This window comes from Ornithorhynchus anatinus, chromosome 10, assembly GCF_004115215.2.
Source record: "Ornithorhynchus anatinus isolate Pmale09 chromosome 10, mOrnAna1.pri.v4, whole genome shotgun sequence".
Classification (NCBI taxonomy): domain Eukaryota; kingdom Metazoa; phylum Chordata; class Mammalia; order Monotremata; family Ornithorhynchidae; genus Ornithorhynchus; species Ornithorhynchus anatinus.
This window is the reverse complement of record NC_041737.1, coordinates 13,757,465-13,784,068: the sequence shown is the minus strand read 5'-3', so window position 1 is coordinate 13,784,068 and position 26,604 is coordinate 13,757,465. Positions and strand designations below refer to the sequence as shown.

The 26,604-nt window shown below is 38.7% G+C and overlaps 1 protein-coding gene across 3 annotated transcripts in view; it reads right to left on the bottom strand.

Annotated features, from left to right (window-relative positions):
- CLYBL (citramalyl-CoA lyase) overlaps positions 1-26,604 on the bottom strand; it is a 95,702-nt gene that overhangs the window by 7,181 nt on the left and 61,917 nt on the right. For all 3 annotated transcript variants that reach the window (XM_007671996.3, XM_007671990.2, XM_007671981.2), the window contains exons 3-7: positions 21,008-21,196; positions 17,288-17,389; positions 15,676-15,769; positions 14,119-14,286; positions 9,228-9,352 (exon numbers count right to left, since the gene is read on the bottom strand). In XM_007671996.3, coding sequence (XP_007670186.1) covers positions 9,228-9,352; positions 14,119-14,286; positions 15,676-15,769; positions 17,288-17,389; positions 21,008-21,196 — 678 coding nt within the window. The remainder of the gene's footprint in view (positions 1-9,227; positions 9,353-14,118; positions 14,287-15,675; positions 15,770-17,287; positions 17,390-21,007; positions 21,197-26,604) is intronic.

Sequence of the window (26,604 nt, the reverse complement as noted above, 5' to 3'; positions counted from 1 at the left end):
GTTCAGACTTCAAGAGACAGACCATTGATCAATGGTATTTATTGAGTGCTTATTATGTGCAGAGCTAAATGCTTGAGAGAGTGCAGTACAATTCATTCAATTGTATTTAGAGAAGCAGAGTGGCTCAGTCGCAAGAGCCCGGGCTTGGGAGTCAGAGGTCATGGGTTCTAATCCCGGCTCAGTTCTTGTCAGCTGTGTGACTTTGGGCGTCAGTTAACTTCTCTGTGCCTCAGTTCCCTCATCTGTCAAATGGGGTTAAAGACTGTGAGCCCCACGTGGGACAACCTGATCACCTTGTATCCCCCCTCAGGGCTTAGAACAGTGCTTTGCACATAGTAAGCGCTTAACACATACCGTTATTATGTATTGAACGCTTACTGTGTGCAAAGTACAATGCAGTCATAGCTACTATCTCTGCCCACAAGGAGCTTATAGTCTAGAAGGACAAGCTGAAAGCAGCGAGCCCTAGTGGATAAAGATCATGCCTCGGAGTCAGAAGACCTGGGTTCTAATCCCAGCTGCAGCACCTGCCTTCCTTGAGACCTTGGGCAAGGCACTTAACTTCTCTGTGCTACAGTTTCCTTAACTGCAAATTGGGGATTCAATACCTGTCCTCCCTCTTAGACTGTGAGCCCCAGGACAGGGACTTTGCCTTGTCTGATTAACTGGTATCTAACCCAGTGCTAAGAACAATGCTTGACACATAATAAGCACTTAATAAATATCAAAGAAAAAGCAGAGACTACAAGGAAAGAAGGCTAAACTCAGCACACTACCCCCCATACATGCATGAAAAGTGTAAACACATACCCATGGTTATATACACCTAGAGTCACCCAAGGATGGACACACACACACACACACAACACACACACAGAGACACACCTCCTTTGACACCCAAAGAGGCAGAGGAAAGGAGAAAAACAGATGCAGAGGAATAGAAACCCACGGGGGCACACATATATACAAAAGCATTTATTTTTAGTATGAACAGTTCTTAAATGCATGTCAAAGAGTTGTTCTTTGAATAAAAAACTAAACACCGGGAACTCAACCTGCAATTTCCTGATACAAGGACTCATATAATATGGTTTCATGTTGCACAGTATTTTTCAAGAGCACAATTCCTCGGTTTTATGAGGACAGAAGTACAATTCCAAATCCTACAAAGAAGGGGAACCACTGGTACTGGTTTGTACTGGTCCCCCCCATGGAACTCAAAATTAGGAATTTCATTTCGCTTTTAGTCTGTGTAATGTCTGGCTTCTGCCTAGAAAAGTGGGAGATTTGTTCTCTTTATGTTGGCCAAGTGTCCACGTGGAACACAAAGATGACCAGGTCAAGGACTTGGGCACAGAACCCCTGAGAAAGCTAAGGGGGGTGGGGAGAGAGAGGAATTTTCTTTTGGTTGGACACCTTCCTAAGCTCCCGAGGGTAGGAGCAGCAGTCCATTTCTCGGCTCTGAATCACTGAGTGGCAAGGACTTGGGGAGAAATAAAAAAGAGGAACACATGGGGGTGGCCAATCCCTGGGCAGGGAGGGGTTGAAAATGGAGGTCACAGTTGTACTCTCGAGCTCAAGGCCTCATTGCCAGGTCAATATCAGCCCTGAGAGAGTGCCAGGTATATAAATCCATCTGCTACAAGCAACTGTCCTGTGTTTTCCCAATAATTCGAAATGGAAGAGATACTGGACAGAGTCAGATGGCAGAGTCTTTCAATGGCCTTGTGGCAAAAATCAGGAGAAACTTGAAAGGATTCATGTGGAAGACAGGTGGGCTTCTTCCCCACTTGCAGCTCAACTTCCTTCAATATGCTCACCTGCTCAAGGATTCTAGTAGGCTAAGCATCATAAAGAAACCATGTGAAAACTCACTATGGGGCTTAAAGATTCCTTTTTAGTTTGAAAAGGTATTGGGAGACTTTAATTGGGACCCATGCTTACAATACAGAGGATCTTTCAGGGGCCTTTGAATGATTTAAATAACATGCATCTTCATCCTTTCCTACAAAGGCTTTCTCAAAAGTCACCTCCTCCATGAGGCACTTCCTGATTAATTCCCCCTTCTTCCTAATGAGACCATCTCCTCAACTACCTGTTTGCTATTGATTTACTATCTAGTATGTTCGTAATTTATATCGATTACATCACTCTTTTAGCTACTGCAAATTTGTTAATTTATACCTGCTTGCCTTCCCCTTTAAATAGTAAGCTTCTGGAGGGCAGTCACGATGTCTCCTACTTCCCAATGTTTTCACGTGCCTGATAGAATGTTCTACACAAAGAAAGTGCTGAATAAATACTGTGAATAATGATACCCACAACATAATGCTGCTATTGATCACATGTACTTGTCCCCTCAAAAATCAAATACAGAGAAACTTCAAGAGGCAAAGTATCAATAACGGCATCAATTAGTGTTAATTTTAAACTCAATACTGATTTCATGTTGTTCTTGACTAATATGCTTTACTGTTGGTCCAGTGGAAAACGAATGCTCCAAGAATCGGGACACCTGGGTTCTACCCCCCCATTTTGTATTGAATCCCCATTTTGCAGACGAGGGAATTGAGGCATAGAGAAGTTAAGTAACTTACTCTGCCACTCATCTACTGGGTGACCTTGGGCAAGTCATTTAACCTCTCTGTGCCTTAGTTCCCTTATTTGCAAAATGGAGATTCAATACCTGTTCTCCTTCCCATTTAGACTGTGAGCCCCAGGTGGGACCTGATTATCTTGAATCTACCCCAGTGTTTAGTACAGTGCTTGGCATATAGTAAGTGCTTAACATAAACCACAGTTATTATTATTAGTCCCTGTACTGCCTGGCTAAGTTAGGCAAAGACCAAGCCCGCATTTTGTAAGGGCTACCCTGATACCCACCTATTGGCTTGCTGTACTCCATACCGCAGTGGGAACATGGCTGGCAGAGATGAGAGAGAGAGAATGGTGCTGTGCAAACCACTAGCACAGGAATCACTCATTCAATCATATTTATTGAGCGCTCAATGGGCAAGTTCTCATTTCTGACATCTCGGGTCCAAGGTTCTATCATTCTTAATGAGGGATTCCATCATTTAACAATGTAAGATGTAGTGGAGAGGATAGAAATCAAGCTCACAGAACAACTCAAACTGGAAATCTCACCCTCTTTCTTCAGTGCATTGTCTTAAAATGGGCACCAGACTTGATACACTGAATACTGAGTTGAAATTAGTGAACTAAAGTCCTTTCAGCAAAAGCAAATCTGTAATTTTCATGAGCAAAAGGATGTCTAGGTATCTTAGCTTGGCAGTACCGAAAGAATCTGGGGTTTGTGTTGATAAACTCATTTGAAATCAACCATGTGAAGGTTTTGGGGGAAAAACAAGTGACCCTAGATTGTGTAGATGTAATCTGGGATGACACATATGGTCACTAGTGACTAAGGAGGTGGGACTGAAAGAGAAAAACACAAATGATAGGTAGCATGGAAAATAAGACTGATGAGAAAGTGAAGAGAGGATTTTATGTACAACTGAATCCCCCGTGGCACTTAAGTATATCTCTTTAAACTCTGTTGCTTCCCCTGTCTGTAATCCATTTTAGGGTTCATCTTCTCTGCTAGACTGTAAACTCCTTGAGGGCAGGGATTCTGTCTACTGACTCATGTATTCTCCCAGACACAGTTCTCTGCACAGAGCAAGTGCTCAATAAATAACTATTGCTTGATTGATTAACTCGGTCAGTTGTACTTAATAGTGACAAAGCTGAATGAGTGCTCATGGCACTAGTTTGGAGGGAAATATGCACTGAGTAAATGCAACTTTTAAAGTAGATAGCATGAAGCGCTACTGTGAGGTGACAACTTCCCAAGGTTCAACAGTGGGGGCCATCAAATTTGGGCACCAGAGTAAAGTTCTGTTTTTCTCAGAAAGTGCCAAGGCAGATACAACTTGGACCTTCAAAGTCTTCTATGAGGTAAATCTTGAACAATCAAGAAGATTCACGTAGTGGAGGATTCAGAACTACTTAAATATCATGTGTGGAAAGCTTCAAACCAATCTCTGATTTATGCACAACCAGCTGTTTTTTAAAAATGATCAACAAAATGAAAACGGGGGTATATTCAAAATAGATAAAAAATGATGGAAGTCTGTATACCATAAACATGCAGATTGAATTAATCCTTATGAATGGATTTTGATTTAAGGTTGGAGGATTTTACAAAGGGTACTTTGGATTTTTGCCACACTTCAAAATTATGAACTCCACACTTCTCTGAATGTTTAACATTCACAATAGCCAAGGTCCATTTTCATACCCTTATATCAATCTCACCATCTGTCAACAGGAAAGAAGATGAAGTAGAATACTAGGAGCAACGGAATTTTGCTTGTCTGAATAAACATACTTACATCTTTTCCTTTATTTCACTTAAAAAAAAATTTGTTTTAGGAGCACTGGTGTCAAATATGTTTGCATATTCATTTCCAAGAAATCTCACCTGGGAAATTCTAGGTTGGCCTTTTTGTTTTTTAAAATACCAACTGGGATAGGATAAAAGAGAGGTACTGTAGCTATTAAAAATCTGAAAAGACAAGTTATCTCCTTCCATCTTTCCTTTTCCCCAGGTTTCTGTGTCAGTATGCACAGTTGAAGGAGACTGAGTTTTAGGAGGTGTTGATGTTAAGGTGTAGGGGGGCACTAGTGATGGTAATGGTGAACTATATTTTCAGCCGACAAAGACAATGACTCCCTAATTTCAACCAAATTTTAGATCGGAAAGAAAGATAGACAGTAGGTATCCTGGCACAGTTTAATTGAAACAATATTTTTGGCCGCATGGAATTCTTTTTGAGTTCTCTCAGGGAGACTTCTAGAAGGCCATCTGGACAAAACACTCATTCTTTTGTTAAGCACTGAGTTTGAAATAAAAAAATAAATAAAAGGTGTGAGCCTTTCAAAATGTGGGCAAATTTTCAATATTGATGGCAGGAATCTATTTTTTTTTAAATGTCCCTTTTGAGGAGGCTACTAGCATGATTCAAAGCCCATGACCTTCCCACATATACTCCGTTTATGGATATCTGTTTAACATTATCTCCTTATAAATATTTTGCTCATTTATGTAGACTTTTCTGAATTGCATAAGATTACTGATCATATTAAATTCAAATGAGGGAAATTCAGGAACTTTTAGTGATGATGAAGTCTGTGGCATACATATGCTATGTTAAGTTGGGCACTGAACTGATTCTGAATAATTTTTTTTTTATGATGACAGATTTTTGGACTTCCCTAAGATCAATATTTTCCTTTCCTCTCTGACACCAAGTCTAAGTATGACAAATTGGTATTTGGAAAAGAATTTTAAAAGCAGACATTAAAAGAGTTAGAAGATGATAACCTTAAAAAGGTCCTAGTAAAAAAAATGCATGGAGAAATGCACAGAATAATGAACAAAAGAAATAGCTGGGAAAAATTTCTGTCTAACCTTGAATCGTTACAGTTTTTTAAACTACTTGCATTGTTTTAGAAAGAATTAAATTCTACGAAAATGGACAAATTATTGCTGGTAAACAACTTAATTCTGTGATTGGATTTCACCTCCTGACAGGTGCTGAAGCACTAAAAATGGTTTTCATGTATTTATGAGCATTCAGATTTACCTTTCAGAACTGTGCCTCTGACAGGTACTTTTGTCAATATTTTTGTTCTGTGATTTGCTTTTAATGAAACAGGATATGCAAGAAAGAATATTCAACCTCTCTCCCCTTTCAGGGTAACTTTCTCTGGATCCGGGTTTATGTTACAGATAAACATCTTAATGTGAAATAATTATATCCATTCATTAATCTTTACTTGAATTTTTGCCCATAAACTCCCAATTTTTCCATTTAATCTTTTACCATATTCACTTATTGGAAAAAGAGCATATTGAAACTGCTATTTCATTCAGCAAAAAACACAAAGTACAAAAGTTTAATTCAATCATTGAAAATGTGACTACCTTTTCATAAAGGCTATAAATAACATATATTATGTAATTTTCCTATAAGGCTATAAATAGCTTATGTAAACTTTAATTTTCTATCTCCCATAAGGCACATTTTCCCTGAATTGTCCAATTTAGTTATGGAAAAAGATAAAGGAAAATCTTTTACAGTACAGAAACAGTGACCATGGAAGAGAAAGAAGAAGGAACAAAATTATTAGGAAACACTTTGTGATTTTAACAAAGATAATATGGAATTAAGTTATTTTTATGTCCCGTGTTTATAGCATTTTTCCTGAATAATCAAATACTGGGAAAAAATAATTGAATGGATATCCTTCAAATAGAATTTTCTTGAAGAATTTCTTGTTCTGTGGAGTATTACTACTGCAAAATTAAATGATGACCTGATATCAAATAATATATTCACTTGTGAAGGAAACATACATCAGGACCTCTGGAAGCAGAAATTTATCAGCTTTTCTAATAAATACTAAGACATGAGGTAACGTAAAATTTCCTAACGTCAATTAAGGGCTTTCGTTAATGGACCCCATTGTGTTAAGGTGCTGGAGTCTGCAAATAGCTTGCAGGAGCCTGGATTCTGTTTTTTTGGAAATGCCTTTCACAACTACTTGCCAAATGATGGTCGATGATATTAGCCGATTATTATTTTTCAATGCCAAGTGTTTTTCAGGAAGGACTAAGCAGAGGACATCAAACTTTATTCATCTGGAACTTCCAAAAAAACCCCAAACAAAAGCCTGTATTTCCACAGGCTGCAATTTCACAATTTATCAGCTCAAAATATAACCACTCAAATTCTCAGGATTTTGAAGCGAGCATAAGACAGCTCTCAGTTGGGATTAATAACATCAGAAAGAACACACAAGACAATACATCAACAATATAAATTCAGAAGTACTTTAAGTTTAAGAGGAGAATATATTTCACTAGAGAGCTAAGAGAGAAGAGACATTACCACTTCAAAGCAACACCTGAACACAATTTCATTGGCAGGGGGAAAAAGACTCTTTTGAAATTTCAGAGAGGCTCACTAGGACATAAATCAGTTTCCCTTCACCCGTCACCTGGATTTTGGACAAAACAAGTATATCAACTTGTGTTTGCTTTCCTTAGCAAATCTTGTTTGAAATATGGCAAATTAGGTGTTGGTTGGAAGCATTGCTCGCAATCTACTTATATCAAATCTTTATGAATTCGATCCATAATATTTCCAACCCACTAAGACGTCTCTCAAGATGGAGCCAACTACCTACCTACCAGCCTAATTTTTGTGACAGACTAATTTGTAGTCCAAATGAAGGAAACACACAAACTGGGTAAAATAGCTCCCTACCTTCCCTGGAAACCCCATTAGTTGAGCTATTCAGAACAGAACTGGACAAAGCAGAGACTATGATGCAGGGGAAGAAAAAAAAACTAGTCTGATGGGGCAGGGAAAAGGTGACCGAATCATTTTTGAGGGTGAGGTGTGGGATGGTGAGGAAAAGGGTTGGGAAGTGCGGGAGGACATTAATTTCAATGAATCTAGGATAAGAAAAGCCAACTCACTTATTTATTATGAAAGCAAGGGCATTTGCTATTTTATAAATGTTTCACAGCTTCCCATTTATGTACTACTGTAATTGAAAGCTATGGATCCTGGAGAAATTCCTAGTGCAAACATTATTTGCCTACTACTTCTTCCACTCATCGACTACTCAGATGCTGGTCTCCTTTGGTGATGTCCAGCTCTAAATTCACAGGGATAGCTAATTTGGTTACGTTTATATATGCGATAACAGGAATTCTGTTAGGTCTGTCGTTTGAATATCAACATTCCCTTCCAGTTTACTTTTTCTCCAGAAAGTATTTATCACCATGGGTATAACCCCTACTGACAAGAAGTACGTTCGGTGGGTACAGAAACACATTTTGCAATATGTTTCCAGGTAGGCATGTGAGACGTGGAGAGATGATGATTAAATCATTTGAACGTCTGAACTGGAGACTATTTGTGAACTGAATGAAAGGATGAGATGAATAAATAGAACACGATGTCAACATCAAAATACTTTCCAGAGAGACCAAGCTAATAACTAATTATTTTACATCTTGGACAGAGTTAGAACAAGATTGAAGCTAGGCTTTTCAATTTTTAAGGTGGTTCACCTTCTGGCATTACAAATGTGTGTACGGATAACAGAAGAGCTAGTAGGAAATAGGACCAGGTGGTGACCCATCTAACACACATACCGATTTCAGAAACTCCTGCCAGAGATAACTGCAAATCCGAAGCTGTCACCTGTGAGCCACAGGACCATGACAGAAGTTTTTTTTTTTAAAGAATTCAAAACATCGCACCTTCATATTTTTAATGCCTTCTGACTGGCTATTTCAGATCCTCAATTGTCCAGCTCTCCTAAATTAAATAAGAAGCCCAGTCTGCTCGTTAAATAGTATGAACGGATATAAAGAGTCAACTTTTCCCCTTCCCTCTTAAAAAGAGGCAAACCGGATTATAGCAAATAACCTTTAAGATAATTAACTGACAATGCTGCAACTAGCATAAAATCTTCCTTCAGGCGACACCTAATTTAAGTATTACTGGCACAAAGTGGAGACAGATTGTGCATCACCACTGCAATATTTACATAGCAGAAACCCACAGAGCAGGAAACGTGAGACTCAATGATGCACTAAATTAGGAACAACCATATTCCAGTGTTAATTTGCTCTCCACTCTATCCAAATCTCAAGTCCAAAAATTGGTACAAATACACATAAAATCTCCCACTTTTTAATGACGAACCCCGAAGAGGTTTTTGTGATTTTTTAATTACAGAAACTTTTAAAATGTATTTATTCTTCCCACAAGAATCATCTCTTTAAGCTGCTTTTTTTTATTACACCTTGCTTTTCCCTGGGTCTCAAATTATTTTTATATGACAATGCTGATACAATATCTAAATGGCAAAGCTAATAGCCTTTTAGGATCTCTCTAATGCTGGTAACTTTTTTTAATACAAGGTATAAAGGGAAAAAAAAGAGAAAGAGCAAACTAGTTAAATTCTCTCTTAGAATGTGCCACAGAGAAGCACTGTACAGCATCAGAAATATCTGTGTCGACAAATAATATTCTAAGGGAACCATTTATCTACCCGAGGCACTTTAAACCACAGACAACAAATGAAATCAAATACCATTCTAAATACTATTTTACATTAGGCATTAATAAAGCATTTACCTTTCCTAATTGCTGGTGTTCGTTAAAAGCCGAAATCAGTTCTTGTGCCCACTTAATTTTTTCAGTGGTTGGAGAGAACTCTTCCTGGACCACAGTAATTTGGTTAGGATGAATCACCTGCTTACCTACAAGATGATTAATAAAACCAGAAATATGAAAGAACAAATTGATGTTCAAACAAAATTTTTCAACAATTTGAGACTCTACAGTAAATAACTACTTTCTTTTTCCTTAAAAGCAAAGCAGCAAGCAGGCAGCCTTTCATCTTTCTCCAGAACCCTATGCAAGGAGAAGTGTAACAATGGATGTAATTGAATTTGTGGTTCTTTAAAAATACAACCCTAGTCATGTTGCCCACTGGCTCATTGTTCATAATCTTCCATTTTTAGTTACAGGTGTATTGACAAGACCACTCCTGGCAATGAATTCTCAAGTTGGAACCTAAATGTAATGCCTAGTTCTAAAAAAAAAAAAGGGAAATTTAGGAAATCACGGTGACAAAATATGAGCTTAAATATCTAAATTGTGTGGGAAAAAAACAATTTTATGGGTAGAATTTTCCTTATGTTCTGGATCACTTCTTAATTTTTAGAATTTGCTTTAGCAGCTTATTCTTTTTACTTTAATAAAGACTAAAGAAGTGGAATGTTCAACAATATTAACGCACTTAATTGTAACACTTAAGTTGAACTCATTTTAAGTCAGCATTTCATAGATTTAGAACTCTGAATTGTTGACTTGTTCAACAATTAACAATTAAAATACTTCAGAAGTATGTGTTATCATTACAATAGACTATGCAACTGTCGGGAAAATACTGGTAATTTTAAATAGCCTAGAATTATTTCATAATAAAACTCACACTGAGTTATTTGTTTTCTGTAGAATGAAAGATCTGAATTTTTTTTCAAGTAGCAACAGAAACAAACCTTTTTGAACAAAAGAAAAAACAATGAAAAACCTCTCCTATTTGACGAAAAAAGATAGGTATCTTAAAATACAGGTTTACATAGACAATGTAAGAGTTACTGAATGCCTTGGAAACAATGTATTCAATTTAAACTATTTAACAACTGGGAAAACATGGATTCCAATAAGGAGTGTATTACTATATAATGCAATGATATAATAATTATGTGATCACATTTCATTACTTGTTTGTCACATAAAATTACCAATAGTAATTTGCAAAGATGAGCATGTTTTGGTTATTTTGGCATTCCGCTTCCATTCAGATTTGAAAGCTCTTTAGTCACGTGGCATTTTGTTTACAACTACTTTCAACTTTCTAAATACAAAAAAGAGGAATAATTCTAAAACATGTATTACGTTAGTTCGTTAGTTTGGGGGTTGTATCGACTTCATCTGGTATTTATATTTTTACTAGCTCATTTTAAAAAGGCTGTTTTTCAAAGAGTCAGCATAACAATTTTAAGCGTCATAATAAAATAATGATAAAATATGGTTTATTTTAAAATTTAATTTGGGAAAGTTAAATGGAGAAAACCAATAACTTGTTTATCTTAAGGTTATATATTCAATAGCATGTTTTATTTTTCTCTGCTAAGGTAGGTCCTATTACACTATCAGAGTAAATACAAAAATACATTTGGACATTATAACCAGGTATTAATAAAGAGTTTTTAAAGAAATTAAATTTTTTGATGAACAATTTATAGCAAGAAATAACACTTGTGATGATAAATGGCAGATTCTTTCAAAGGCAAGGGCTGAAATTTTGTTGAGAAAAATTCAACCTTAACACTATTATCACTAATAAACAGTCAGTAATTTCACTTTCGAGTCCTGTTAATACTGAATTTTAAATTTAGATAAAAAGAAAAATAAAGCCTAGATTGATTTAAACTGATAGCTTTATGCTATATAGGAATAGCATAAAGCACTCTGAAGGTGAAGAGGAAAATAAATAGCTCTCAAAGATACCTGGATTTTGGTCAAGGGAATTAATTCAAAAAGTGATCTGTTAGAGACATCTACAAAAATCTATCCATTGTGCAATTAGAGAATAGATAGTAGAAAATAACTAACATTCATTTTATCATCCTTGAATTGCCTAATGCCACATCTTACATATCCCTATAACTGGATAATAGACTTTAATGCCATGCAGGAATGAAGCAAATATCTTATACTGAACTGTTATTGACGAGTTACTGAGAGGGTGCAAAATTGGAAGACATTAAAATTTATGACCATGAAATCCTTTTTACAGTAGCACTCGATATATCGTGCTTTAAATCAATACCTGTCAAGTCTTTTAGGTAACTGTATGATGGTGTCATTTTTGCCTTCTACAAAAGGCTGCAAAAAAGGGGGAAACCCATAGTGTTTCATATTTTTTATCTATCTACTCAGCATGCAGTATTGAAGAAACTGTAATGAATGTCAGCTGTTAAAGATTTATTCCAAGATTTACTTTTTGTTTTGTGGATATGCTTATTCCTGAAGTCACTCATCACTTATACAGAGAATGCCTTGTTTTAAAGTCCACTTGGTGAAAAAAAAAATGCTGCTGTTAACTGCAAGCTATGTGTATGGTTTTTGTTTTTTTAAGAAACAAAAGAGTTGTTTAAAAATAGCAGCTGAAAAATGTGCAGAGATCCCTACGGTAGATTGAATAACCACATTTAGGGTTATGGACATTGTTTCATTTTCCAATGGAGACTTTAAAACTATAAACTAAGTATCCTGATGTAGAAGTGTATTTCATATCTTTGTGCTAGACAACTGTGTGGTGATTAACTGCTAAATGATAGGATAAACATGCCTTGAGTGTTGTAAAAGAGAGCTCATTACAAAGTAATTATCAAAAACACACAACAAATAAAATTAGCTAGAACTTATGATCAGATTAACATTACAGGCCACGGATCAGCACTCCGCTGTCATGGGGGAAGACAAGCCTGAGGAAGCCTAGACTTCAGAGCCAGACAAGGTTCAGGATAGCCCACCTGAAGGGTCCCATCACTGCTCTCTGGGCACCAGGGCTGCATCTTTACAAGATCTGGGCAGTAAAGTACCAAAAGGAGGTGGAGCGTAGTTTATGCTAATGAGCTCTGTACCCCCTACGGTGCTTTAAACCTGGTCAGAAAGACAAATGACATGCCCTCTGGGGTGGAGTTAAGAATTAACGGGTTCTCACTCCAAACTGTAGATCCGTGGGGGTAACATACTCTCTCCCCTCTGAATGAAGGCTGCATTTCACTCTGGGATAGAGGCCTATGTGGACTTCTGGTTCCAGTTTTCTCTTCTGATGGTGTAACTGTCCTCTTTAAAGCAATCCCTGGGCTTCTGAGAACCCCCTCACCCACCTCTATGGTCTGAGGGGCTGGTGGGGCAGTGGAGAGTGCCATTCTCTTCACTGGCAGCTTTGACCGTGTGCGAAATCGCAGTTGAAAAGAAGAAGCTCTAAAGGGCCAAAGTGACACCATAATTGTGGAAGGGCAAATGCGTTCCCTTTGATGGGCATTACTTCCTCTATCACTGGAATTTATTGAGCATTACTGTGTGCAGATCACTGTACTAAGTACTCAGGAAAGTAATAATAATGACAACAATGATGATGGTATTTGTTAAGTACTTACTATGTGCCAGGCACTGTCTAAACTCTGGGGCAGGTACAAGCAAATCGAGTTGGACATAGTCCCTGTTCCATGTGGGGCTCATGGTTTCAATCCCCATTTTACAGATGACATAACTGAGGCACAGAGAAGAAAAGTGACTTGCCCAAAGTCACCCAGCAGGCAGATGGAGGAGCCGGGATTAAAACCCATGACCTTCTGACTCCCAGGCCCATGTTCTATCCACTACGCCAAGCTGCTTCTGCAATGCAAGAGAGTTGGTCTGGCCTCAGTCTTCAATGGCTCAGACCACTGGACAAGGACTGTATGAAGTCACATTCAAATGACCACCTGTGACTTAAAATTTGGTTGATGCAAGATGTTTGGGCTTATATATGCTAAAATTCTTGACTCTAAATTTCAATTCAGGTTAAACCAGTTGCCCGCTGAAATGCATTTTCTCGGATTCTTAGTAACTATAATGAAAAATGGCTAGAAGAAAAACTTCTTTTTAAACTATCTCCCCTTTAAAAAAAATAAAAGAATACATTTTATCTAAAGCCTATATTTCAAGAATATCTTCAACAACAAACATAAATAAAGGAAGAAAAGATGGGGGCACTTTAAAAATAGAGTCCCATTGTGTGGATGTCACACAATAGACTTCAATTGCAAAAGCTCCATCTTGGGCAGCTCTCTGGCTAATAGAGGTGTCCAAGCAATCTGATCTACCAACTGCTGGCTATCAGCCAGCAAAACAGTACTGTATTATAAGAATTCTACTGGGTTTGCTGCTTTGCCAGGACCCATAGGTGTCGCCAGGTGCATAGACACTTACTTGCTGGGAGGTGGGGGAATGAGAAAAAGGAGTGAAAAGAGGGGAAAAACATAACACAAAACAGCAGCTATTTCACCGGATAATATTTCTAGGAAATTTCTCCTCCCAGGCCACCCGCTGCCCGCCCCCGGCCAAGGAATTCCACTTAAAGCAAAAGCAGAGGAAGATCCCAACCAAAACGCCAACCAAATTTTAGGAGGGAAAATGAGGTTTGGGGTTGCAGGGAGGGAGAATGTAATAGGTAAGGATTGCTTTACAAGACTGTCCCCAGCCCCAGGATCATCATTTCTACACTGTATAGGTGGTGGCCACTGAACCAGCATGGTGGCCTTTCCATGCATCTGCAAGATCACAAAGGGGAATGTTCAAAGTCCATTTAGGATTGAATGGATAATTTTGCATTTTCTGGAGCTTCAGCTAAATCTAACTCATCACAGCCTGTTAGAGGCATTAATGGGACAGGATATCGTACCAGTGAAACCCATGGAGGCTCCCTCCCTTGACTGCCTGCGAAGTCCATCTTTATCTTGGAAGTCGATATAGACAAGATCTATAGCCTGCAGGCCAAAGGCTTTGGCTGTGACGATGATCTTTTGCCGGGCATACAGGATATCCAGAGTCTCTTTACTGCTGGTAGCACCTGAAAAGGGTTATTGGATCAATGAAAATATTGAAATTTGGAAAAAATTCCTAAAAAAAAAATAAAGTTTCTCTAGGGATCTGTTTGCAATCCAGTGAAAGAATCATTTTAGAAAACGACAAAGGGGATGCTGAAAGAATTAAATCATTAGAGGGATTTGAAAGGAAGAATCAGTTCAGTTTCACGTCTGTATAAACCCCTCTATAGTTTGTATGGCAGAATTGTTAACGGCTATTATTGCCACCGAGGTTAAAATGGTCTCAGGTGATAAAATTAAGGTAAACAAGGTCACAGATCACAGATTATATATATATTTTTTACTTTAGAGAGGTCCAGAAAAGCAGGCCCTGTGCAAAGCATTATGCAGGTAGCCATGCTACCTTTCAAGGAAATGGTTAAAAACTCACAGAGAGCAGAATTACACATTCTTTGGTAGCAATTCCTGTCACAACTGATGTTCTACACCAAACGTTTAAGCTTTAGCTCTTAGATGGAAAATTTTGAATGTGCCTTTCTTTTTTAGAGAGGCACCTCGACTTTTTCCTAGGTGGCATCGGGATGTCCACTAAACAATATTCTATTATGAACAATGTATTCAAAACCACTTTCTGTTTGCTTCTTTCCTACTGTTACTGTTCAGAGGGTCCCTGTAAAACTGTCTAGATGAACCCTTCTCACTACTTGCCATTTTAACTGACTCTGAAAATGGTTCACTTCATAAATATATCATAAATGGCCACATAGGTTTGTATACAGATCCAAACTACCCTGTAGAAGTAAAATGTGTAGGAAAGGACAATTCTTTAAAAATTTTTTTAGGACAACTTCAAGATTGCTTGTTCTCACGCAATAATCGTTCTCATACATTACCTCAGACACAGCAAGAAATACATTTATAAAAGAAAAATTACAGGAGTTTAAAATCCTCAAATATGTCTGAATTTGATAGATGCTTAAATAATCAACATTCTTAGCATATATAACATTCCCAAACAAATGGGAAAACCAAAATTTTAATGTTCCTGTCTCTAAGAGACTGTGCAGATGAACTGACAATTTGTTTGCATCAACAATTTGTGTGAACTAAATCTATCTTGGTAATTTAACTGGCTGTTAAAAAATATAATTGTTTTCTCTATGAACGGAGAAATTCCAGTGCTTTAGCAGCCCCGAAATAACGGCCCTAAAGCTCCCAGGGGACCAGGGCAAAAAGTCAGGGAGAAAGATGGCAGGTGAGAGGTGCAGATAAAAAGGGCTCAAGCGGTAAGGATGACTGCAGTTCTTTTAACTCTATTATTGGGACAGGAAAATCAGTGACTGTGAAGGTTTTTCATAGGAAAAGTCCCTTTAGAAACATTTAAATTAAATACAGAGTTGACTATGTGTAACCTATACTGGCCCGAAAATCTTCGCCTCCAAACACTACGGCATCTAAATGAAGACCGACTTGGGATCCTTTCTCCAAGGTTTCTTCACAAACTGCCTGAAAAAGAGAACAGCAAAGTCATGTTCTGAAGTGCTGAAATGCAGGCACGGTTGAAAACCATATAATAGACCTTGATAACATTTCCTTATTAAAGTTTATCTTTTGGCTGAAACAATCAAGATTCTCTCAAGTGAAATATAGTCAATATTATTAAGATCGCTATACAAAATAGTTAATGTGTGTATTAAGTATTTTCTTTAACATTCAATATTTGATTTTCAAAATTGCAGGGTAAATTTATGAAAAACCTTTCTTTTGTGCCCTAGGAGTTAATTCAAATTTTTCCTAAAATAATGCCCCTTTTTTATGCATATGAAAGATCAATGTAACCTCACCCGAACCAGAGAGAGAGTGAAATAAACAGGCCAGGATGCATATTTTCTTACTTGAGTAACCTAAAAAAATGTACTTATTACTCAAGAACTAAAAGTCAAAATGCAACAAGTCATGTAAAAATTATTATTGTTCTTGAGCAATATGCTTTTACAATTGTTTTAATGTAAAGATTGATAGTTTATGTTATTCATGTATATGAGACCATATTTATAGAAACAAATATGGTCACAACCACTCCTCTTCAACGCTCCTGTGAGATGTGGAGGGGGGGAAGAATTATTCTGTACAACTGAAATACTTCAGGAGATTCAGGAGTTATTGGCTGGGTTACTGAAAAATTTATAGGTTCAAAAGTCTACAAAACAGCTTGAAAATGAAATCTCCCATTGAAGACTGATACTAGGTATGATTCCATTTTTTTGGCAGCCCTCTGATTCTCTTCAAAGATATCAAGGTGTGTTACAAGAATTTAGGGTTTGACTATTGAAACACCCTCTCACAAGGCATCTCGGCAGTTCCTGAAACATCGGCACAACATCCATTACACCCATTTTCCAATAGCCTGAAACTTTTTTTTAAAGCCTTTTCTGATGCGACTGCAACATGTGCCCTCATTTCCTCCCCATGCCCCTTTGTCATTACTGATTTCTTTCTCTTCAGTCCTTCAAAAACCTGGGCTAGAAATTCCGATTAGGTGACATGAACTGGTTAAATTGTGTGCACATTTAGGACAATTCCAAAATTATTTGTTGGTTAAGAGAAAAAATAATGAAATGGCTGCTTATGACTAGGAAAGGCAGAGAATTAAAAAGGGCAATTCTCTACGTTTCTGATAACTTTTGGTGTAGAGACCACTTCAAAATATATATGCTGAAAAATATTTCCTGTCCTCACTTGACAAATTAGCATACATACTTGTAAACTACACGTACACTCTCCTATGTAAACACCAGACGACTAACCTAGCTTAGTGAAAATTTTTTTGGGCAAAGAGATGTTGAAATATGAGATGTGAAAGATGATTTACAAGCAGGATAATTAAAAACCAATTATAATGATTCAAATAATGTAAATTGTAAACAGAAAATAAAAATTTCAAAAAATTATCACTGGAATAAACTCCTCTGCAAGGTGATTTATAAAACACTGTCTCCGAAACCATAACTAGGATTGCCTTACCTTGAAATTGAGCAAACCCATTGCAGTTTCCACAAAAGGGATTAAATTCATTGGTTCTACAAGTACTCGGCCTTTTAAGTGGTGTACAAATTTGTCTGTGAACTAAAATGGGAACAGTGATGGTTAGAGAAAAATTAATCTATAAACTTTTCCTTGTCATCAGGCAACAACCACAGAAATCTTTCATTTGACTGTCAGACCCTTTCCTGAAAGAAAATGAAATGAAAACATTTCCTCCATATGACTGCCACCTGCCCCCTGCCCCCCCCACCCCTGGCCCAAAAAGAAAAAAAAACAACAATAATAAAAACCCAAATGTAACTTCTGAGGCCTACAATTTGGAATTCCGGCAGCACATCATGAAGCTTAAAGGCTCTCTTGCAAAAATATTTGCTTAACACCTCTCACCCTCACTTAGCTAAATGCAAATCAGAAGACCCTTAAAACAATGCAGTATAGCTCTACCTGCCATTGTTTTTTTGTTTCATACCCAACACTGACATCACTGTCCCTATTCAGCAGAGTCTTCTAAATGGCATCCATATTATTCATTACAGCACCATTTGCCTTTGTTCAGGAGGCTTTTCTTCATAATTTTTAGCTTACCTAGGAAGGCCTTAAAAAGGAAGTTTAATTCTTTGAAGACCAAAGCTTTCCAATTTTTTCCATGAGACCAGTTCACAGCTAGCTCTGAGCTGACAGTGGGGTAGCCCAAATTCCAAAATCTATCATCTGGAAACATACAAAAGCTCTTGCACAGATTTTTCTCCCCCCTTTTCAAAAGAAAAAAAAAAGACCCTAAATTGTAAATCTATTATGTCTATCTAGATCTAATCACTTGTGGAGAGATTAAAAAAAATCACAGGTACGATAAAGATATTTTTCATAAATAGAGACAAAAATAACATATATGTCCATTTTAAATTTAAGGAATATTCAACCATTAATGGATATCAAAGGAAAAGGGAATTTTAATCATCTCTCCATTCAGTCTCAGTTGGGTAAATCATATCTAAGAGATTTGCATAAATATAAACCATCAAAGACTTTTCATCTTCAAAGGGGGTTTCAAGACCCTATAAGCTTTGTACTGTAATCATCACAGGTCACAACCCTGCAGGAATAAGGCTGCTATGGCAACATAAAAAACTAATGCTTAAGGCTTAGCATAATATTCTGACTAATAGAAAGGAAACTCATTTTAAAAGCTGGCAGCCTATTTACCAGAAGCTGGATTAGAGGTGTTATTTCCCCTTTTAGCTTCTCCCCCTTCTCTCCCGGCCCCCACTAAAAGAAAAAAATCTAATCACTGCAATCTTTAAAAAGCTTTTGAGCAATTTGCAGTAACTTTACAATTAAGCTAAAATAAATCACAGCTTTCAGTAATGAAGAATTATTCCTAGACCCCATCCTCCTTCCTTTTCCGGCAACCTCTCAAGGCATCACCCTCCTGCTCTTCCTCATCCCCACACACTACCTCCGCTGGCATTCCCAGATGGGAAAATTCGACTAAAATGCCCAGCATAAACCAAAAAACACCAATTCTTCAAGCGGGTGAGCCTAGAAGGCCCAAGAAAAGTTCCCTGTAAACAGGCAGTACCATGTCAATCAGATGGCCAGCCCCGCAAGTCAGCTAGCAAACGTTCGTTCACTGTGGCGTCAGTGTTAAGAATGTGCTGGCATATTTTTCCCCCTCGTTTTTGAAAAATCAGAAATGTTAATTGCCTCCGATCTGAGGCGAGACTTTTAATCGCCACACTCACACTTTAAAAAGAACAGACAATTCACAATATAGTCTCTGTTCAATGACAAAATATCAGCACTACCTTTTGTCTTGAAGCCCAAAGGGGCATTTTTAATTAAATATTGTTGCCCATCCTCCTCCTCCTCCTCCACCCCCTTTCTTAAAAAAAAAAATGCCCTAAGTACTAACACAAAAGGTAACTAGTGGAGAAGTTTCAATTAATTTTTTCTAAAGGAGACGATTAAATGTTTCCGGCCTGGTAAAGTGTTCATTTCAGTCAGGTGGCCGGGGAAGAGGGTGGGGAGGAGGGAAAGAAGGGGGAAAAAAATCACAAAGAGATTGGGGAGGAGATGAAGTAGCAGGCCTCAGCAATTCTTTCAATTCCAGTGCACACCCAATAGTGTGTTGGGAAGAATGCACACTGTTCAGGATTTGTGGGAGAATTGTCCCACAACAAAAGAGGGAGAGTTACGCTTGTTATAGTCCAATAAGCCATGCCAGTCAAACAAGTACCCATAGTAGGGACAAAAGGGAAGCAAGAGATTCTCACACAAAAGAAAACAAGTAAGCCCATCTTTAGCTGTGCATCAGCCTCTGGGTTTTATGGTTCACATAAATAAAAACGAGGAGAGAAAATAAACAGTAAAAAGACTTCTGTTAGACTAGGAATCTCATTAAAAAAGCAGCCAACCTCATCGTTCTACATATCAGTGCAATCTACGAAGGAAAGGGTTCGGTCCTGGGGAAGAAGGAGCAATAAGATGAGAGCTGGGGCTGGGGTTTGGGAGTTGTCTTCAAACCTCCTGTGCCCGGAAATTGGCCGGGAAAATCAGGAGGGAATGTGTCCTGGGATTTTTTTTCTCCACCCAGAACGTGTTGGGTTGTGGGGATTGGCCCTCACAAATGTTCCCAAACTACAAAATGCTTGGGGCAGCAGCAAACTCCAATTGATTCACTCATCTTTTGGGGGGATCTTCACCGAGAAGCTGAAATTTTGAGGTGCACTGAAAGGGAGGGTTGGAGTTCTACTCCATTTGCCTCGCTGGAATCACGTGTGCTGCCGCCTTGATGTGATCTAGGCTGTCTTAGTAAGACCACGAGACCATGAAAACAACCTTCCAAACAACTACCTTTATCACCCCTCTTGTTTCAGATGCTCTCTGCACTTGAGGCTTGGAAAATCCAGGGTTGTATTATGAACTGTTATATCCTTCAGCAGAGATTTACAGAAATAATGGGACCCCTAAACAAAAATCTACTCCCTATTAACAATTAAAACAATTATAGTATAATTAGGCCTATTTCAAAGTTTTCTTAAGTAATTTGACATGCCAACCATTTTCCATTTCAAGTTTTTATTGGCTGAAAAGTCAGTCATGAAACACAAACACACCTGTCAGCAATTAAAAAGAAAGAATGGGAAAACGGTCCAGGAAATAATATCTGCGCTAATTAAAAACACTAGTTAAAAGCTTCCTGTTTATTCCTCTGGTTGCCCTGAGGAGTGACCTTTTCCTTTCCTTTTTATTCTCATTTTTTCATATGTGGCTAACGTGCTCTTGCCATCTACGGCTCCAAATGCATCTTTGTAAAACCCATTTACGTAGCTGGTCTTTCAGGTGGCAGGGAAGGGTTAGGGTCTGGCAGAGAGCAAGAAAGGCTCCGATTCTCCGCCAAGTTGGTTTCGGGGGACCGATCTGCCGCTACTGTGAGGACTATTGAGATGTATTCCCACCAAAACCCAAATCTGATTAGAAGTTGGAAAGCCCGGACCAAGTGTTTCTCCTGAGGAAAACTGAATCTGCCATAGCCAAATCTGAGAATAAGCCCAGCCGGTGTGTTTTAACAAAAGTATCCCATGTTCCTCCTACTGCTTCAGTGTTCCTGTCCCTTTGGCGTCTGTGGCAGAACGAGAGGGACTGATGGATCTTATTTCCACCAGGATCTTGGGTGATAACGGGTCACCGGCCACTCACCCATCTGACTTCATCAGGATTTTCCACCTTTGGCAACATCAAGCTAGAAGGCAGGGTTCTGGATTGAAGAAGGACTTCTAGATCTGACTCAGCAAGGCCACTGGATACTGAATTAATTCTCACACACTTTTCAGTTGGGCCGAAATCAAACTCTTCAAGGGTTTTCACCACCCTCAGGCGGGCTTCGGTCTGTGAGTGGAAACAAAATACAAACAATTTCTAAACTTCCTTGCCATTGACAGCAAATTTCTAAGGAATGATGTGGATGAAAAACCAGAGGGTCAGAGTCTGAAAAACTCTCTTGGTATCTATGAAAAACCATCCAATTGACTGGATAAATATTTCACTCTAAAATGGGGGCGAGAGCCAACCTTTCAAGACCCTTGAGTCTGTAACACATCTCCCTTCCCTGCTCTCCCGCTCACCGCCCCCCACCTTAAAATAGTTTTATTACCTTCCAGATGAAAAGATAACATCTGCGGCCTAGCTCTAAGAATCTGGCTACCTCCTTTCTGGCTAGTAGCACAGTGACATTTGATTAAGTGCTTAATACAGTGCTCTGCACACAGTAAGCACTCGAAAAATACGACTGAATGAATGGATACCTTGTTTCTTCTTCTTTCCCATATTCTCCTTTTATTACTAACCATTTTTTTCAACTGAGTGGAATCTTGCTGCTCAGTTGAAAGAAATGAAAAAAACAGTTATATTATGTAACAGAGATTAGCTGCCAATCTATTCTGTGGACACCATACACTACACCCAACTCAATCACAGGAAAGCAATATTGAACCTGACCCATATTCAAAAGAAACCCCAAGAAAAAAATGGGTAAAATGTATTTTCCTCCCTAGGGTCACAAATTCCACAAAATAGTTAACATGTTTGAATAATCTTCTGTAGAAGATAAGTTGACTCCAGAAGAATTTTCTAAAATGAAACACTTTTTATTGCCTGCATGGGAGAGTAAAAAGCCAACACTTGGGGTTTTCACAAATGCTTGCCCATTTCAGTTTCAAAACCAAATTCCCGCCACTTGCTGACAGCCCTTCTCAAATTCTCATTGTCAGAATGAACACTTACACAAACTAGCTTCATTTGGGAAGCGTTTTATGATACTAATAAAACTTTAAAGCTTCTGCCTGATTGAATGTGTTTTTGTTTGGGTTAAGATGAAAAAGAAAAAAAAGGAAAACAACGATATACAGTCATTTCAACAAAAATACCTAGCTGGGAAAGAGACAAACCAAGGAGAAAAGAGTTATCAAACCTGATACCCAGGCTAATAAGCATCAGTGGGGCAACATACAACAGTAGATTTAAACCAGATGGATACAAGTTTCAGATTGTGAGTGGGAGTGAGGGTTCCCTCCAAATGTGGTCTGAGTTAAACTGTGTGAGGAAACAGTAGCCTACAGTCATCAGCTCGGTTCAGAATAGGGACTCTAAGACCAGTTGGAGGTGTTCTGATTTGCACTACCGAGGGAGGCTGCCAGTAATTAGGCAAAGTTTAGACAGGCAAGGGATGGCTCTCACCAGCTAAAGGGAAGGAATAAGGGAAGCAGAAAGTGAATGGAACTTTAAATCAAACAGCCCGGGGCTACGGACGGCTTCTTCCCTTTGCCCCCAAAGCTCCGACACCTGGCCCTCAGTTGAATCCTGTTCTCTTTCTTTCACATGGTCAATCCTATATGGTATATGATAAAAAGTGCCAGTTCAAAGGTCAACTCAATAAAATGTAGATCAAGCAGCAGCACTGCAAAGAGAAGACCGTAGCTGTTAAGAATACAGGAGCCCCAAACAGGCACTAGTTGGTGATTCCAGCTGGGCTGGTGCAGCAAGCTGTAAATACCTCCACTTCTTTCCAAAACAGCAAACCGCTCTAAGTGGGATGGAATTTGAAGCCAATGCCAACCTGCTAAATTGTCATTGTGGGATGGGGAACAGAAGCTGACTTCTAAGTTGGCCCGAAGATTCCACTTGGATTTGAAGCACACTATTAGTTCAAAGCTCAAGCTCCAGGCCGATTTATGATCTCAACTGCTGTCGGATTGCCACGGTTTACGCACATTGTGGTTTGCTTAGTAAAATTAAGACCTTGCAAAATTGGCTGCAAATGTAGTACACAATTCCAAATTGGGGCACATTAAAGAAAAATGATCTAATCCGATTAGTAGCTTTCAGATTGCAACAACGAGCCCCCTGCACACACAGCAGATTCTTAGAACTTTCTGGCCCACGCTGAAAACAATCTCGTCCATTCTCATCCCATCCCTCGCCTCGCCACAAAAACAGATTATGTCTTTTTAGGTGTATTTCCATACAACATCCATATTAACAGGCTGTTGCTTGCCGCAATTTACATAAACTAAGTGTGTGTCCCTCTGGTATGTATCCCAAAATATCCAACCACTTCACTGAATTTACAGCAACCGGCAAGCATGTTGGGATTTTTCCTTTTGGTATTTTAATGGTGAAATATGTTACTGTGCTTGCAAACACACCCAGGCCATCTGTTGGGTTGAGGAGAGATTCAGATTCTGAGAACAATTAAGTTTTAGTTCTAGCTGCCTCAGCCAGGGAAGCCTCCTTTCACTCGACGATGAAAAAAACCCATCCCCAAACACATGGATTCTGTTGGCCCCTGTCTCTCTCAGTGAGATCCATTGGTCCCTCTGGTCTCCAGACTACAATGCTGACAGTTAGGGGCATGACCAGCTGTGGAGCAGTGTAGCTCTCTCCAGCCAGGGCCCTGCAGCCAGCCTCCTCCAGACAGGATCACCCTGCGCCCAATCGGAAGCGGCACAGGTCGCGAAGGAAAAAGGAGGAAGCCGATCGTGAGGCTCATCCCTGGAGAAAGCCAGGCCTACGTTTTCTGAGTATCACCTGTCTCGGTTTTTAAAACAGGGAAAATAAGGGCTTGAATCGTTTTTACCAGGCCAGGGTCGCAATCAATCAATTGTATGTATTGAGCGCTTACTGTGTGCAGAGCACTGTACTAAGCACTTGGGAGAGTACAATATAACAGAGTTGGTAGACATGTTCCTGGCCCACAGGTGCCGCACTCGATGTAGAACGCTACGCTCAAGAGGTTTGATGAGGTCTCTGGGTTGGCAGAGATGGAATGGTGGAACTAGAGGCTCCTCGCTAGAATCGACACCTTCCATCTCTTAAGAGAGTGGGGAAACGGTCTTCAGTGATGAGGTAATGAGAAATGGAACTGATCAAGCAAGCGAGAGGTGAACCCAGAGCACCCAGTGGAAGAGGGATGTGCATCCAAGTTACAAGTTTTACTCATCCTCTTCGCTCTGTTCTCTCTAGGGAGGAAGCGAGGCCAGTAAACACGTCCAAGTTCCAAATCCTCAGTAATATCTGGCTCTGGCTGAGTGAGAGAACAAGGCGAACTCTGATTTCAGGGGCCACGGATTCCTGTCACTCCAGAAAGAGAAGGACTTCAGTGACGTAGCCGGGCAGATCAAGCAACAGTCCCTAAGACCCGCAGACACTGAAATTAAAGAAGAAAATCTGCATGCAGTTGGTTCAATTGGCACCCATTAAAGCTAATAACTAATCATCCTTGCGAGTTTCTAGCTCTGAATGATCAAATCTGCAAAGAAAACAACATCCGTCCACTTTTACACTCCAGTGGAAGAGGTGGTCCCTCCCGGCAGGGTGGCTCAGTCTCGCCATCTGGAGAATAAATCGAGTGTGAAGTACAGTATAGTTTGGGACCACGCTCCATGGCGGCAGCTCAGCAGTTAGTTCATTAGTTCCAAACTTCCAGGGATTAGAGCGGCATCAATTCTCCCGTCGGATAGGATGAGACAGACAGAATACAAGATTCAAGGAGGAATGTGACAACTAAGAAGGAGCCCTTGGGCTTATTTATAAAACTACAAAGTATAAACACACCTCAATAAAGGCCTTAAATAATAGCTTGATCGCGCTTTCATAACAGCCGAATGAGCATGTTCGCCTTCTTTCCCCTCCCCTCAGGTTGTAAGGCAATGCAGAGCAACTTCTGTGTAAATTACCAAGAGGAGGAGAAAAGAATAATAATGAATCAAAAATAAAAATCTATGGACTAATTGGGATTTGGACTATTAAAATAAAAACAGCAATAAGTTTTCTAAACTCTGGAAGTTAGTACTATACTCTGTCCTTTTCCTTACTCATACATCTTTTGTCACCCACAGTGGTTAAAATTGCCAAATTTTACAAATAAATGATCATGTCTTTTTAGAATGTGTCTATCACCTTCTTTCTCTTTTTTCTCTCCAGGGATCTTATCATTTGCGGTACTGAGGAATTATGGAGCACAGCCATTTACAATGGTCAAAAATAAAGAAGGAGATTTGAATGATAATATTATAATTATAAACTATAATAATTATGAAATGTGCTTGAAAGATATTGTAAAGGTCATCATAGAAAACAAAAACAAAAGAAGATTCAGGGACTAAAATAGTACCCTTTAGAAATTAAGTCCTGCTTTTTAATTACTCTTCCGCATCTGATATTATGATGAAAAGTGGAAAAGCACTGAAGGCAGAAAAGATTATCACCAGTGTAGTTATATGATAACTTTGCAAAAAAATAAATTACAGTAGGCGGTACGGTCAGCATTAGAGTTGTGTTTAGTGACAGGGTTGCCTCAGTAAGCAATTATAATTGACTATAACTACTAAACTGAGATTTGCATTCAAGGTGACACTGTTGAACTTTTTATTACTTTGCCAACACACACTCAAAACTATTTGTCCATTTTAGAAAATAAATACATGACTATATACTGTACTTTTACATAAAATGAATAACTCTTTGAAAAAATAGATTTGGGGACAGACAACCTAAGTCATCTTTTCACACTACATGGTGTGAAAATTTAGAACTGAGGTTTGTGGTGAAACACGAAATCAGATAAATTTTTCCTTTGTAGCACCAGAAATTAAGGCAAAATATTTACTAGTTTGGAAAGTTGCTATTGTTCTGAGTTGATCTTTTATGTCACGTGAGGTTTTGGGGTAAAAAAAATATGGGTAGATAATTACTCTTGTAGGGATCCAAATGTAAAAAAACAAAACCAAAATAGTTTTTTTAAAAGAAAACACTAATACAAACACTTTGAAGATAATTTACCTATTTCATTGGAAAAATCATTTGTTCTGCACATAGTAAGTGCTCAATAAATACCATTGATGATTTGGGTTGCTATTTGCCAATGAAAGGTTTTTTAGTTTTGAATACTATACAGAAATCCCAGAAAAAAAAACAAACAAAACCCCTCAGAAAGTCTCAATGGGAGGGGAGAAGCTCATCTTTAACAGCCTTTTGCCTCTGTTTCACTCTGACAGTGGAGCAGCCTGCAGAGCTTATGGACTAATCCGGGATTTCCCTGGAATTTCCTATTCCAATCATCCAGACCGTTTGCTCCTTTACCTTACTCCTATCAATGCCTTCCTTTGAGATCCCCAAATCTTAGCACCTTTTCTTACTTCAAGGGTCTACACATCTATTTTTTCACCACTCTTTTCTACTGTTCTCTCTGTCTTCTCTGTGTGTTACAGATAAAATGGGAATAACAAACCCATGTCCTC